A 16,085-nucleotide genomic window follows, 5' to 3' on the forward strand; every position below is an offset into this window, starting at 1 on the left:
GGTCATAGGCGGGGGTTTTTGGGATGCCAGATCTAGGGCGAGTTGACACCGCATCGGTCTACTGACTGATGTGGCCTCACCCTGACCCAGCAGCCAGGATCAAGCTCAGAAGGGGTGGAAAGAAGGCACTGGGTCTGCTGAGATCTGCGTCTTCACACTTTGCTGCTTTCCGCTGGCCTGAGCCCTTTCTCCTCCAGGCCGCCCGAGCTGGCCATAACCACGGTGTGAAGGCTGGGCCGCTCAGGTCTGAGTGCGGCTCAGTCTCTGTCTCTTAACTGCAGAGCAGGCACTGACACTCAGTGGAAGTGATCTGACCCTTACAGGGCATGAAGTGCTTTGAAGAGGAAGAGAAAACAAAAAGAATCAAGGTGCAGTGTGTGCATGTGCCAGCTTCCGCAACATACGCAATGCATGCTGCATACTAAACGGTTTTTAAATGTTGAAGAACAGAACACTGCACAGGCCAGGCGTAGTGCTGCATACCTGTAACTCCAGCACTCTGGAGGCTGAAGCAGGCAGATAGATGGGGTTTGAGGCTAGGCTAATGAAACCGAATCTCAAACAGACAAAAAAAATGCATTAATTTTTTAATTTCTCGCTGAAATAGAAGATACCTAAAACTGCATAGAAGTTGAAGAAAGATTGGTGAACTTTGAACTCTGCAGGTGGAGGCCCCTCCCAGATCCCTCGTGTGCCTGAAGGAACTGGGCTGCCTCCTCCTGACCTGCCTCTTCGTGGAATGTATCCTCTGTGGCACAGAGGTTGTGTGTTTGCAGGTTCTTTTGGGTCACTTTCTAAAAGGAAAACACCCTAAACCAGGTGTGGGGCCATAGGACTGTAACCAAGCATTCAAGCGAGACGGGCCGTGCAGCCTGGACCCTGTCTCACAAAAAGCAAGCTGGAGCTCAGTGTGGGGCCTGGGTCCGTCCTGTGCAAATGGCTCTTTCTGGAAGCCTCCACAGTGGAGCACAGCATGGGCAGGGCCAGGCCCCCAGGGCTCAGTGGAGAGTGAGTGTGACCCCCTGCCTGCCAGGCCCTGCTTTTGATTCTTCCAGAACCCAGAAGAAAAGGAAGCTGCATTACCCCAGCTTTCTAGGAAGCCAAGGCAGGAGCATTACTATGAGTTTGAGGCCAGCCTGGGCTACAGAGCAAGACCCTGTTTCAAAAAAACAACAAAACAGTACCACTCCCTTGATAAAGTATATATGCACAGCGACACATTTTAGTACTGTGCACAGGAGGAGGTTCTTTCCCACTGGCGAAAAACTAAGATCAGGACTTCCTCCTCTGTGTGTAGTCATTATACCCTGTTTGTGTGCTGTGGTAAACACACGTTGTTTGTATCCAGTGAGGTTTTAAAGGATGCCTAGCAAGATGAACACCTCCTGTGCAGCACAAGTGTTGAGTGTGTAATAAGCGAGCTGATCCTGGAGACCTCAGGTTCTGTTGGTGTTGGCCGCGGCGGTCAGTGTCCAGGAGGGACGATGATTAATATTCGGATCTATTACTCAGGAAACCCAGCTTTTAAAAAGGAATGGAAAAAACAAGAATGTTTGAGAGTGTTAGCTGCAATTACTGGGGCAACCAAGCCTGTTGACCCTGTCTCTAGATTTTTAAAAAGCCACGAAATTTGAAAAATAGGCTGAAGGGATGAAGAAAACAAAATTATCTCCAGTACTAATACAAGTATGAAAATCAAATCACATTTTTAAGAAAAAATATCTCCCTTATTATATTTCAGTTGCATAAATAATAATTCCATTGTGGAACAGAAACAAAGTCACCAAAACTTTAACATGCATGTTATGCTGGTTTCATAACTTCCTGTTTACTGAACAGCAAGTATACCCAAAGATCTTCCAAAAAGATCTTCTGTAGGTTTCCTCCCTACCCCCCAGAAGACACAAAATACAAAAACAAAACCAAGTCAAAAAGGCTCCCCCCAACCCGGGGCTTGCTTTGATTTGGCTTTGCACGCATCCGGGGCCAAGCCCAGGCCGCTGCAGTTCCCGCGTCTCACTGCAAGCCAGTCTCGCTGGCACCCGAGAGCTCCTACATGCCTGCCAGACTCCAGGCGCTCGAAGCCCTGCTGCTACTGCTGCTGCTGCTGGCTATGTGTGTGGTGAAAACCCTGCCCTTCTGCCAGGTGTGGTGACCCACACCTGTAACCCCAGCACTCGGGAGGCCAAGGCAGGCAGGAGAATCATGAGTTCCATGTCAGCCCGTGCGGCATAGAGAGACTGTCTCCAAAACGCAAAACAACAACAAAAACAGTAGTTATGTCTGCAGAGCAGGCTAAGGGTGATGTGAATTTTCCCTGGGTGTTTTCTACATCTTCCTGTTAATATGAGAAACCTCACAGGTGCCTCACATGCCAGCTGATGTTACAAGCAGGCACTGTGCACCTTGTAACTGGCTTTTGAGACACAGCCTCACAGGCACTTTGTGCTGGCCTGCATGCAAAGCAATGCACCTGTCACAGCCTCCCTAGCGCTGGGACTACAAGTGTGTACCACCATGCCCGGCTGATTCATGAATTTTCATTTTCTTTTTCTCGTGGTGCTGGGCACTGAGCCCAAGGCCTTGTGCATGCAAGGCAAAGAACTCTACCACTGAACTGATTTTACTGAACATGAAATAAAATGCAGAAATTTTCGTAAGTTACAAAGTTTAAACATAATCCCTTTTCTTCCAAAGAAAATTCTACTTAACAAAGAAATTGGGATTGGGGGTATAGCTCAATCCCAATGAATTATTTTTATAGTATATTTCTATTGAAAATGAAACATTTATTTATTTTTGTCTTTTGAGACACGGTTTTGCTATGCAGTTCAGGGTGGCCTTGAGCTCACTTTGTAGCTCAGTCTGGTTCTGAAATGATCCTCCTGCTTCAGCCTCCTGAGTGCTGGGATTACAAAAATGTGCTACCACACCCGGTGCAACAATATATTTTCTTTTTCTTTGCTTTTTTTTTTTTTTTTTTTTTTTTTTGTCTTTTTCTTTTTTATTAGTACCAGGGATCAAACTCACAACTGCCTGCTTTCAAGGCAGGTGCTTATGCCGATGAGCTAAATCCCCAGCCCCAGTTTTGTTGTTTTTTTGTCTTGTTGAGATAGGGTCTCACTATACAGTTCAGGCTAGCCTTGAGCTCACCTTTGTGTGTGTGTGTGTGTGTGTGTGTGTGTGTGTGTGTGTGTGCGTGCGTGCATGTGTGTGTCAGGGATTGAACTCATGATCCTGTGCTTGCAAGACAGGTGTTTATGCCGCTGAGCTAAATCCCTTGCCTTGAACTCACTTTGTATCTCAGGCTGGTCTCAAACATGAAACGATCCTCCTGCCTCAGCCCCCAAGTGCTAGGATTACACCATGCCCAGCTCTAAGTAATCATTTTTACTTTTTGAAGGCATTCTCCAGGTGCCTAGGTGCCAGGACCTAGGCACACTGGTGCGCACACTCTAATCCCAGTAGTCTGTGTGTGTGTGTGTGTGTGTGTGTGTGTGTGTGTGCCAGGCAGGCACTGTGTCCCTGAGCTACATCCCTGGTCCAATCCTAGCAATCAGAGGCTAAGGTAGGAGGGTCACAAGGTCAAGCCCAGCCTGGTAATTCAGGGAGACTTGTCTCAAAAATTTTAAAAATTCTGGGCATGGGGCTGGGGATTTAGCTCAGCAGCCTAAGCACCTGCCTGGCAAGCATGAAGTGTTGAGTTTAATCCCTGCTATCAAAAATAATTTTCTCAAAAATAAAATTTGGGTGTGATGGTTCATGCCTGTCATTCTAGCACTTGGGAGGCTGAGGCAGAAAGATCACTGTGAGTTTGAGAGCATCCTGGGCTATAGAGTGAGCTGCTGTCTCAAAAACTTTTTTAAAAGTTAAAATTAAGAATTAACAGCCAGGGGGCTGGGGATTTAGCTCAGCAGCATAAGTGCCTGCCTTGCAAGCAGGCAGTCCTGAGTTTGATCTCCGGTACTGATAAAAAGGAAAAAGATAGAAAAAAAAAAAAAAGAATTAACAGCCAGGGATGTGGCTCATGGCACAAGTGCCTGCCTGGAAAGCACAAGACCCTGAGTTTGAATCCCAGTACCAAAAAAATAAAAATAAAAAAATAAAAAGTGGCCTGGGATGTAGCTGTGAGAAGACCTGGGTTCAACCCCCAGTACCTATAAAAAGTCAGAAGTGAGATGTCCTTAGGCACAAATTTACGGATCCTACTATCTGTGCTCGGAGGCTCTAGGCACAGCTAGCCTCCCTAGAGAGCAGTGATTCAGGATCAGCGTCGCTGAGTATGCAGAATGGACAGGGCCTTGGCAGAGTGGTTTGTTTTCCAGGCCTCTCCTGGCACCCTGACAGGCCGTGGTCTCTGCGCAACTGAGACTCCATCAAGTCACCGGTGCCTGGAGAATGGGGCCACTTGGAATCTGCGCCGACCGCCTTGGGCACAGCCCACAGACGTGTTCACCCATGATCCTTCTCACCCTTTCCGGAAGTGGAAATATTGACCTGCAGGCTGGCAAAGGGGGAGAGGGGGAGGAGGTTGGCCGGCCCAGCACTGCAGGACCTTGGTTTCATTGCCAGGACAGGAAAAAAAAAAAAAAAAAAAGAAAGAAAAGAAAGAAGTGAAACTGGATGTAGTGGTACCTATTTGTAGTCCAAGCACTTGGGAGGCTAAGGCAGAAGGATCACGGTGAGTTCAAGGTAGACCTGGGCTACACAGGGAGACCTCTGAGGAACAGTGGAGCATGGAACAGGCTGTTCTGTTCCCCTAGCAGCCAGGGCCCGTTGTGGGGAGGACTGAAGCCGTCTCTCCCTGTATGCTTGCAGAGGGTTTTAGAGAGGGCCTCAGGAAGACAAGGCCGCTGCTGAGGCCAGCACACCAAGGTGACAACAGGTCAGGCCAGGCATGGGGCTCACCGTCACCACAGACAACAGATGCTCTTGCGCAGCTGGCGAGGTAGGCTCAGCTGCTGGAACAGAGTATTTTCGTCTGGAACACACAGTGCTTGCCATAAATACCCAGGGGTGACGCTTGGCTAAGTCACGTGGCCCTGCAAGCTGCCAGCCTGGGTGCTTGGGAGGCTGAGGCAGGAGGGTCATTTAAGCACAGAGTTCCAAAAGGGCAGCTGTCAACAAAACGAAACAAGATTTCTGGTTACCTCAACCCCAAGAACGATATGTGGGGAGGGGTTCCTTCCAGCCCCTGCCTCACTGAGGAACCTGGGAGCCACACACCAGCCCAAGGCTCCTTCCTGGGCAGCCACCTGTGTTCGGTTTCCGGTCCTCGACACACAGGCAGTGGGACTCAGGATTATCCACTGTCGCCAGACCTCCAGGGCTCCTCACTTTGCAGCTCTGGAGCGAAACCCAGGCCTTCACCCTGAGCTACAGCCCCAGCCAGTTCTTTAATTTTTTTTTTTTTTTTTTAACTTTTTATCGGTACCAGGGATCGAACTCACGACTGCCTGCTTGCAAGGCAGGTAGGTGCTTATGCCACTGAGCTAAATCCCCAGCCCCCTTTAATTTTTATTTTGAGACTGGCTCCCACTGATTGTCCAGGCTGGGCTCCAACTCAGAGTCCTCCTGCCTCAGTCCTGAGTCCTGGGTTGACCGGCGTGCAGAGCCTGGCCTGCCTCACACCCTTCAGTGACTCCCAGTGTGCACTGGAAGCCAGTTGGTTGCTCTGCAGCCACAGCATCTGCGCCGCCCTAGGGCCTGGCACCTGCCACCCTCCCAACTAGCACACATCCCCAAATAACCCGCAGCACGGGGTATGGTAATACATGCCTGCAATCCCTGCACTCAGGGAGGCTGAGGCAGGAGGATCATTGCAAATTTGAGGCCACCTCAAAGGGGCTACAAAGTGAGCTCAAGGCCAGCCTGAACTGCTTAGCAAGACCCTGTCTCAAAGAGACAAATGAATAAATAAATAAATAACCTTCAGCCCAATGCTAGCATGTCTGCCAGGCCTCCCGGGCCTGCTCCTAAAATAGGCTGTCCTCCTGGCCTTGTCATTCCTAGCTTGCCTGCTTTCTCCTTATGGGAAAATGTAACCTGGCTTAATTTAGATTTCCCTCTTATCATCTTTCTCCTCTCACCCTGATGGCACTGCTTTTCTTGCCTATGCTTCATTACTGTATGCAAAATTAATTTTTTAAAATTCAAATACTTGGGGCTGGGGATTTAGCTCAGCAGCATAAGCACCTGCCTTGCAAGCAGGTGGTCGTGAGTTTGATCCCCGGTACGGTACTGATAAAAAGGAAAAAGACAAAAAAATTCAAATACTTTTTTTTTTTTTTTTTTGGAGACAGGGTCTCTATGCAGTTCAGGCTGGATTTGAGCTCTGTTTGTAGCCCATGCTAGTCTCAAATTTGGAATGCTTCTCCTACCTCAACCTCCCAAGTGCCAAGACTATAGGTGTGCACCACAACAACCCGCACTTCAAATTCAAATACTTTCGTTTTTTTGAGATAGGGTCTCATTATTTAACCCAGGTTGGCCACTAAATCACTATGTAGCCCACCCTGACCTCAAATTCACAGCGATCTTCTTGCCCCAGCCTCCTAAGCACAGGGTCCAGAAGTGTGTACCATCAGGCCCAGCTGAAAATTAGGACACAAGTACAGTGCTGCTGAAAGCTTGATGGTAATATTCTCCTCTCTGAGTCACCTCAAATATTTATAAGGACTCTCTACATTCATTTCCTTTTAAATTCAGCTCTGAAAGCTACAAGATGTACAAGATTTCCAAGTTTCATAGAGGACCAATTCTTGCTGCACCAGAATTACTGGACATCTGCTATGCAAGGTGTCTAGATGTGCTTTGCATGGCAAGTTACAAATATTTTGATTGATTATATTTGATTGATTACATTATTAAACATTTTACTAGCTGGGCATGGCAGCCTTTGCCTATGATCCCTACACTTGGGGAGGCTGAGGCAGGAGGATCATGAATTTGAGGCTAGTTAACTTAGTAAAACCCTGTCAAAAAGAAAAAGAGCTGCGGATGTATCTTAGTGTGCACACCCTGGATTCAACCCCAGTATGATAAATAAATAGATGGACAAACAGACATTCTGATGTACTCACTTCCAGCCCTGCTGCCAACACTGGCTCGGTGACTTTCAGCAACTTGGACAAACCAGCTCCACTCCACAGAAGCAGAATGTACGACATAAGAAATCTGGTTTGCTCCTAGCCAGGTAAAAGAAAAAGATGCTGAATGTGGTGGTGATGCCTGGTATCCTGGCATTCTGGAGGCTGAGTCAGGCGGATTGCTTCGAGTTCCAGGACAGCCTGGGCTACATAAACAAATCAAGGCCAGCCTGCACTGCATAGAAAAATGATCTTAACAACAAATAAAAGTTAAGAGAAGCAGGTGCCAGGAATGGTGGCATATTCCTAAAATTTCAGCATTCTGGAAGGCTGAGGCAGAACTGCAAGATTAAGCACAGCCTTGGGAAAGTTAAGTACCTAGTGAGACTTGAACTTATCTAGCATGTGATCTTGTGTATGTGTGTATGTGTGTGTTGCACACATGAGGCAAACTCTCCTTGGCCCTTTCTTTCCTTTGGACGCAGGTCTCGCTATAGCTGGCCACAGACTCATATGCTCTGCAGATCTTTCTGCCTCAGCCTCCCCAGTTGCGGGGACGACAAACTGCCACCCGCCAGACAACACTGTTTACATCCAGGCCCCAGGAGGGGAAGCTGACAAGGGGTCAGTGGATGTTGCCAAGGTCACCCATAACCAGTGGCTCCACCTCCGTGGGGCCGGAACTCGGCAGGGGTCCGTTTTGGCGGGAGGAGCAGGCTCTGCAGCGTGACACGTGCAAACACGCGCCCGCATGGGCCCTGGCCACGGTCTCCGGGAACAAAGGGTGTGCGCGGGGGGCCGGGGCGCGAGCGTGTAAGGTCCCACGTGTGCGCGTGAGAGGCCAGGTGGAAAGCACGTGGCGCGGGCGCGCGTGTGCGTGGGCCGGGCGAGGCGGGGCGGGACGGGGCGCGGGAGGCGCGGGAAGATGGCCGCGGAGGAGGGCGCCGCCCGAAGCCGCAGCCGCAGCCCGAGCCCGAGCGCGCGGGGCCGCCAGGTGGGTGCAGACCGCCGTGAGCGCCCGGATCTGCGCTCCAGGGGGAGCCCGGCGCGGACCGGGCGGTGTGGCAGAGGCGGGGCTCGGGCGCCAGGTCCCCGCGGGAGGGGGCGCCCCGCAGGGCTGTGACCTGCACGGCCCCGGCCCCGTGCCCGCGGACTGTCGCAGCCGGGGGTTCGCGCGTGGGCGGCGTCCCCGGGCTGCGGGCTCAGGCGGAGGCGACCGAGTCGGTGCGTGCGCGCTCTAGGGCCGCTACCCTGCCGGCGCCGGTCGGGTTCCCGCCACGCTCCTTGGAGTTGCTTCCCCAGAGCCGGGCTCAGGAGTTGGGACCCACAGCCCAGAGAGCCCCTCCACGTCCGTGTGTGTATGTGTGTGTGTGGCCACGCGTGTGTGCGAGTACACACTCAGATGTCACCACCCAGCAGGTGAAAGCTGGGTTACGCGGAACGCGGTCCACGCCTCCAGGCTCTCCACGCGAACCTGCCTGTGTGGAGACCCCGTGTGGGGACCCTGCGGATCTGCGGCGGGAGCGTCAGCCCTTCCAACCTGAGAGTCGCTTTCGAATGAGCACCCAGAGCCGGCGGCTGTTGACCCTGGTGACCGTGGCCTCTCCTCCAAGTGGCCTCACCGGGCCGCCTTCCTGGAGTGGCCACTGCAGTGATCTGCAAACCCGGGGCTGGAGCTTTGGAGATTTGGCCAATCAGGCCAGGTGGGGGACAGTGGCATTTGGGAATGTGGCCTCGTTGACCTGAGAGGTGGGTTCCTGGGTCGTGCTTGTGTCCCCATGTCCCCGTGGTGTCCCGGCTTCCTGAGGAAATTCTTACCATGCTCTTTAATATTTTTCAGGTTAGTTCTACACTAAACAGAAATCAATTGTTTTCTGCTTTCTGAGCCCTTAGGGGAAGAAACATATAAGCACATAATTCTAAAGAAGGTAAAGACTTTAAGGACATGATTAGATTTTCAGCAATAAAGTCACAGGTCATACTATGTATTATGAAGATTTAGAAATAAAAGTATTTTTAAAAAGTATTTGGTGCAGACAGATCTAGGTTCAAACTCATTTGCTGGATTCCATTTCTCTTTCAGTCATTTAATATATTATTGGAATTATATTTCAAACTGTTATTTTTACAACTTGCTCTCTTGGACTAAGGGGTCTTGTGAACCTGTGGTAGAATGGCGGTGTAATATGAAGTAGCTGAGGTAGTGCCATGCCTCTGTGTAGTGTACTTACAATCTGTTTCCTGAGAGCAGGTCCAAGAAGGATGACCTTCAGCTTCATTCTGCAGAGTGGAAGATGGTGAGGCACAGGCCACCTCTTAGGTGTTTCTTCCTGTAGTGTTAGATACTTCAGCTTCTCTCCCCTTGTAAGAAAAGTGGTATCTTTATCTTATATTCAGGATTACTAAGGTACTGAGAAGTCACAGTTACCTGAAAGCCAAATTAGTTACAAAGCTAGGTAGATTTCCTAGAAGCTGACTGTTGTTTATTCTTTATTTCTTTTCTGATTTTGTGAAAGGACTAAGACATGATAGTTTTGCATCTGAGTTGTTTTGTTTTTGAGACAAGATTGCACTGTGCAGCAGGCTGGGAACTCGCAGTGTTCTTCCTGCTTCGGCTGGGATGACAGGCGTGCCGATGCGGCTCAGTTTTTAAACAGTCTGTCTCCTTGGCAGGGGTGGTGGTGCACACCTGTGATCCCAGGAGACTGAGGTGGGAGCATCACCAAGAGTTAAAGGCCAGCCTGGACTATGCAGTGAGACACTGTCTGCTGTCTATTAAAGAAAAAGAAAAAGAAAGAAACAAAGAACCGAAAGAAAAGTCTTAATCCGATTGATACATGCAATGTGGAGACCTAGAGCTGCGGCATTCCTGTCACGCCTGGGCAACCAGGCCTTGGGGCTTGGCTCTTTGGTGGCCTGGGAGGGGTATGCTGAGTTCTCTCAGGGAGCCAGGGTGCCAGTGCTGGTCCCGCTGTGGTGCCCCAGGCCGCCACGCAGCAGATTACTTGTTTGCCGAGGCCATTTCTTGCCTCCCCAGCAGGTCATCAGCAGGTCCCCAACACAGCCACTTGGGTCATGCCCGCCCACCCACTGCTGTTGGTGTCCCCTGGCTGTCCCTGGAGAAAGACATTGGGCTTGTTCATGAGCCAGGGCAGTGCCCAGTGACCCTGTGAGGGCAGGGCTGTGGGCTGGTTCTTGTTTCTCCTGGGTGTGCGGCTCAGCTTGGGTTGCTGCGTCACACACTGAGCCCCTGTGTAGTTTAATAAAATGCCACAGGACAGCAGTTGCTCTGCGGCAGCTACACGGGATCTTCGCAGTGGGACAGTGAAATGAGGGCCTTTAGGCTTCACGCAGTACTGGGAAGGCCGGCAGGCCAGGCCGTTATGAAAAGTTACTGTGCGAGTAACGATGTCTTTCTGCTCTGTGGCCATGGCTCCTGTGGCCTCCTGTGACTTCAGCTTTTATTCTAGAGGCTTTGCTCATGCATCTGTGGCCTACAAGGGGTTTGCGGACCCTGGAAGCCTGCTGTGGAGGCCGTGGTGGCTGTCGTGGCCGTGATGGCTGCCAGGCTGGCCCGGGAGCCCTCTGGCTTGCAGGGACACCAGAGATGGGGCTCTGTGGAGAAGTGGGGCCTTGTACCCTCATGCCTGGCCAGGAATCACAGCAGGTCGCTGTTGCCATAGTGTCTCAGGCAGATCATAGAGAAAGACTCCATGGAGGGGCGGGGTTAGCGTCACATGATGAGTGGCTGAAGCAGGGAGTACTCTCCGGTCAAGGCCAGCCTGGGCTGCACAAGAGGCTGTGTCACCAAGACAAATTCAGAGTAAAGGAAGAAAGGTGTGAGGCGAGGCAAACGCAACCTGGGGCAGAGGCGGCATCGTGACCCCGTCCTCTGTCCTCTGTGAGCGGGCGTGACATCAGACTCTGTTCTGGAGTTGACAGCAGTTAGGGGAGCACAGAGAGCACCTGGGGGTGAGGTGGGGTGGGGAGGGCGCTGGCTCTAATCCGTGGTAGAGCGTTCATCAGCCATGGCGAGGTCGGCATCCCAGCTGCAAGGCAGCGTTTCTGGGAGCATCCTTGTATCCTGTCCTCCTGTCAGTTTGTCCCGGCTTCAGACTGGCCGTGTGATCTGGCTTGTCTACCGCAGGCTGCCCTGGGCTGGAGGAGAGGCCCCAGCTCCCACAGTGCACCTTGCGTTTCCACTGGCTTTCGCTTCTTTCTTTGAGATGTGGTCTCGCTGTACATTCCAGGCTGAGCCTGAACTCTCAGTGATCCTCCTGCCTCAGCCTCCGCGGTGCTGAGACAACATCGAGCGACTTTACCCTGGACATAGTCGCTGCCTTTTCATCTCCACCCTGGGCACCCGGACCTGGAGCGACCTCCAGCTTGGTGGCTTCGACCACTGGAGTCTAAGTCTCCACATGCCGTGCGCATCAGAGTCCGAGGTGCGCTGGGCGCCACACCTCTGTGCCACAGAGCCTCACTAAGTCCCCTTTTGGTCCAGAACACGGCTAAGGGGAGAGACATCCTGGGCGGGACCAGGCACTCAGACTCGTGGAGCTCTCAGCATCTTGTGGCTTTGGTTTATTTTCTGTAACATGGGAATCACAGTCACACTGTCTCGCTGGGGACACTGCTTCATGCCTGTCTTCCCAGCGCTCAGGAGGGAGAGGCAAGAGGATCGCCAGGAGTTTGAGGCTGGTCTGAACTCGAGTTACCGACAGACCCTGTCTCAAAAAACAAAGCAAAGTGGGCTGGGGCTTTAGCTCAGCGGCATAAGCGCCTGCCTTGCAAGCAGGCAGTCGTGAGTTCGATCCCCGGTACCGATAAAAAGGAAAAAGACCAAAAAAAAAAAAAAAAAAAAGCAAAGTGAAAGTGGTTTTTGACTGGAGGAAGTCACACCAGGTCAGTGAAGTGGCTGAGATCTGAGTGGGAGAACGAGCCTAGTCTGATGGGGAGAGATGGGGGACGTATTTTGGGTTTAGCAGGGACAGTGAGGAGGACACAGGTGGGGACGGGAGGGGGCAGTCTTGAGGTCAGATTTGCAGCTACATCACCTCTCAAGAGAAACCCAGCGCTGGGAAACATCTGTGGGCTGGACAGGACAGGCTTGGGGTGCCGGGTGCAGATCAGTGTGTGGTCACACTTCTCATGTGTACTCATTAAGTCAGTTGATGATTACGGCGGTTCCCAGAGATGAGCATCATCATGTCCTTCAGCAGAGGAGTCGGCTGACCGGGCTCACGGTGACCACACGTGTCCTTTGTCTTCTTCATGTGGCCTCAGTTGCTTTCTCATGCTCCTGCTACTTGACAGCTACGAGCCTGACAGTAACTCCGTGCCTGCACTGGGTGAGCTCAGGGCTCCTGGCCTGGCCGAGGGATGCGACCGACCATGAGTCGTTCCGAGTTGGCAAAGTCCATTGTGCAGCTGCCCCTGTGTCACATGTGCCTGAAGCTGTCATTTGGGGACGGGGTCAAGTGTGAGGGATGGAGAGAGAAGAGTGGCCCCAAAAGCAAGAGACTGGCCCTGCTCCCCGGAAACAGAGGCACAGCCTGAGGAAATCAGAGTGGGTGGGCAGGAGCTGCGAGATGGGTATCTTGGCTCTTGGGAGGCTGAGGCAGGAGTTTGAGGCCATTCTAAATCACGGTGAGATCCTGTCTCGGACAACCAAAACACATACACACACACACACACACACACACACGCAACAAAAAATCTAAATTACTGTCATTTTCTACTCCAGAGTTTCTTTTTCTTTTTAATGAAATGAGACAAAGATTCTTGTTTCATTCAGTTAGAACAAATATTCTGAGCCCAGAGCAGGTCTGAAACGGGTATTTTTTTGTTTGTGTGTCTTTGATACTGGAAACAGAACACTGAACCCTTTCATAAAAATGAAAAAAGACAAAAAAAAAAATGTCTAAGACTGGCAAAGGTTGACTCCAGCAAACATTTTAATATCATTGTAGTGTACCTTGTGTTTGTGTTTTTAGTTCTCTTTTCTTTCTTTAAATCTTTGTGATATGTTCTGTCTTTGAGACATAGATATATCGTCTAAGCCAGTCTCAGACCTGTGATTCTCCTGATTTAGCCCCCCAAGGCCTGTATTACAGGCATGCGTGTCCTTGCCTGGCTTCATTTTTTCAGTAACCATCACTCTGGCTAGCAGGAGCGTGTGTGTCAGAGCTACCCACAGCCCCATGCACAAAGGCCCACTTGCACACCTGCACACACGTCCTGAAGGTGTTTTCACTACTGTGCCCAAACCCTAGGACGTTCCAGTTTTCTGAAGAGGAAGGCATTAAGTTGTTAGTCTCAGGATTACTGGCTCAGTAACACTACCAGTGGCCAGGCGTGTGTGCACACTTGCCATGCTAGTGTAGGGAGGCGCAGGCAGGCAGGTCACTGGATGTTTGAGGACAGCCTGGGCCACAGATTTCAGAGAGATGAAATCCCAGTTGATGGTTCTTTGTGATAGTTCCTGTGCAGTCAGGGTTTTGTTCATAAAGTCTTTGCCTACACCAATGGAGAGCCTTCACCATAGGTAAAACTTAAAGAGTTTTACCTATTCTATCTTCCAGCAGATTTAGTGTTTCTGTTTTACTATTAAGATCTTTGCTGAAAGATGTGAGTCCAGTTTTAATCTTCAGCATGTGTAAAGCCAGTTTTTCCAGCACCATTTTTTTTCTTTTGTCTTTTTCTTTTTTATCGGTACCGGGGATCGAACTCACGACCTCCTGCTTGCAAGGCAGGCGCTTATGCCGCTGAGCTAAATCCCCAGCCCCTATCACAGTATTTTTATGTATAATTTCAGGTCAGGCATTGTGGTGCCCCCTGCCTTGTCTTTGTTGCCCAGGTTTGTCATTACTATTCTAGATCTCTTCTAATTCCAGATGAATTTTAGGATTCTTTTCTCTAGTTCTGTGAGACATGCTACTGGAATTTTGATTGGGATTGCATTGAATCTGTGTAACAGTTTTGGAAGTGTGGCCATTTTCGCTGTATTGGTTCTTCCTAACAAAGGGTGTGGGATATCTCTCCATATTCTAATATCCTCTTCAATCTCCTTTTTCGAAGTTTCAAGCTCGGTAATTTTCAATGTAGAGGTCTTTTACATCTTTTGTTAGATTGATTCCTAGGTATTTCATTTTTTTGGATGGTATTGTTTCCCTGATTTCTTCCTTACTGAGTTTGTTATTTGTGTACTAGAAGGCTGTTGACTTTTGAGTGTTGGCTTTGTATTCAGCTATACTACTGAATTTGATTATAAATTTACTAGTTTCTTAGTGCAGTTTTTGGGGGTCTTCTATATGAAGTGTCATATCATTTGCAACTAACAATAGTTTAACTTCTTCCTTTTCAATCTTTATTCTTTTCTGTTTTCTAATTGCTCAAGCTAAAGTTTTTTTTTTTTTTTTTTGTCTTTTCATTTTTATCGGTACCAGGGATCGAACTCACAACCGCCTGCTTGCAAGGCAGATGCTTATGCCGCTGAGCTAAATCCCCAGCCCCACAAGCTAAAGTTTTCAGGACTATATTGAATAAGAGTGGAGACAGTGGGCATTCTTATCTTGTTCCTGATTTTAAAGTGAAAGCTTTCAGTTTTTGTCCATTTAGTATGACGTTGGATGTTGGGTTGTCATAGATGGCTTTTTATCAGATTGAGATAAAGACCATCTATTCCAATTTTCTGTAGTTTTTTTTTTTTTTTTTTTTTTTTATCATGAATGGGTGCTGCGTGTTGTCAAAAGCTTTGTCTGCTTCTATGAGATGATCATATGAATTTTGTCCTTGGCTGTGTTAATATGGTGTATTACATTTATTGGTTTGCCTATGTTAAACAATTTCTGCACCCTTGGGATGAATCCCTCTTGGTTACGCTGTATAATCTTCTTGATTTGCTGCATTCTGTTTGCTAGAATCTTATTGAAAATTTTGCATGAATGTTCATAGGGAGATTAGCTTGTAATTCTCTTTCTTAGTTGAGTCCTTCTCTGGTTTTGGAATCAGAGTAATGCTTGCTTCTAGGAATAAATTTGGAGTGTTGCTTCCCTTTCAATTTCATTAAAGAGTCTGAGAAGTAGTGGTGTTAGGTCTTCACTAAATTTTTGGTAGAATTCAGCAATGAATTCATTAGGGCCTGAGCTTTTCTTTGTTGATAGGTTTTTAATTACATCTTTGATTTTATTTATTGATATTGGGTTATTTAGGGTTTTTTTTTTTTTTTTTGTCTTTTTCTTTTTTATCGGTACCAGGGATCGAACTCACGACCACACACTTGCAAGGCAGGCACTTATGCCACTGAGCTAAATTCCCAGCCCCTAAGGATTTTTATATCTTCTTGATTCAGCTTTAGTAATTCATATGTATCTAGGAATTTGTCTATTTCTTCTGTATTTTCTATGTTATTAGACTACAAGTTTTCAAAGTAGATAGAGATGATTTTCTAGATTTCTGTAGGGTCTGTTGTGATTTTGCTCTTTTTATTCCTAATTGTGTGGATTTGAGTCTTTTCTTCCTTTGATACAGTTGGCTAAGGATTTGTCAATTTTATTTAGTCTTTCAAAGAACCAACTCTTTGATTCTTTGTTTTGTTTTCTTAGTCTCCAATGTGTTAATTTCTATTCTGATCTTCACATAATTTCCTCTTTCTTACAAGCTTTTGGCTTAGCCTGCTCTTCTTTTTCTAGAAGTTTAAGGTTCAACATTAAGTTGTTTATATGTGCTTGCTCTGTTATAGGTATTTACTGCTATAAATTTCTTTCTTAAGACTGCTTTCATTTCTGGTATATTTTGTTGTTATCATTCAACTATACAAACTGTCTAATTTCTTCTTTAATTTCATTTTGGGCCACAGATTTCGAGATGCTGCCTCAAATACCAAAACAAAATCACTGATTTAAGCTCTTCTGGTCCCTCCCCTTCTAGTGCCTTTTGGTTACAAGATGGCTGCCATGGCTCCAAGCCTCATATCGTCATGAAAAGGTTCCAAGG

The 16,085-nt window shown here is 48.6% G+C and overlaps 1 protein-coding gene across 1 annotated transcript in view; it reads left to right on the forward strand.

Moving 5' to 3' along the window:
• Positions 1-7,978: 7,978 nt before the first annotated feature.
• The window catches only part of Ank2 (ankyrin 2), a 505,060-nt gene continuing 496,953 nt past the window's right edge, over positions 7,979-16,085 (forward strand). Inside the window, exon 1 of the mRNA XM_063260663.1 lies at positions 7,979-8,082. Within this exon, the coding sequence (XP_063116733.1) occupies positions 8,014-8,082 (69 nt within the window). The 5' untranslated portion in view covers positions 7,979-8,013. The remainder of the gene's footprint in view (positions 8,083-16,085) is intronic.

This window comes from Cavia porcellus, unplaced genomic scaffold, assembly GCF_034190915.1.
Source record: "Cavia porcellus strain 051 isolate PalLab524CR breed Dunkin Hartley unplaced genomic scaffold, mCavPor4.1 scaffold_14, whole genome shotgun sequence".
NCBI classification, from domain to species: domain Eukaryota; kingdom Metazoa; phylum Chordata; class Mammalia; order Rodentia; family Caviidae; genus Cavia; species Cavia porcellus.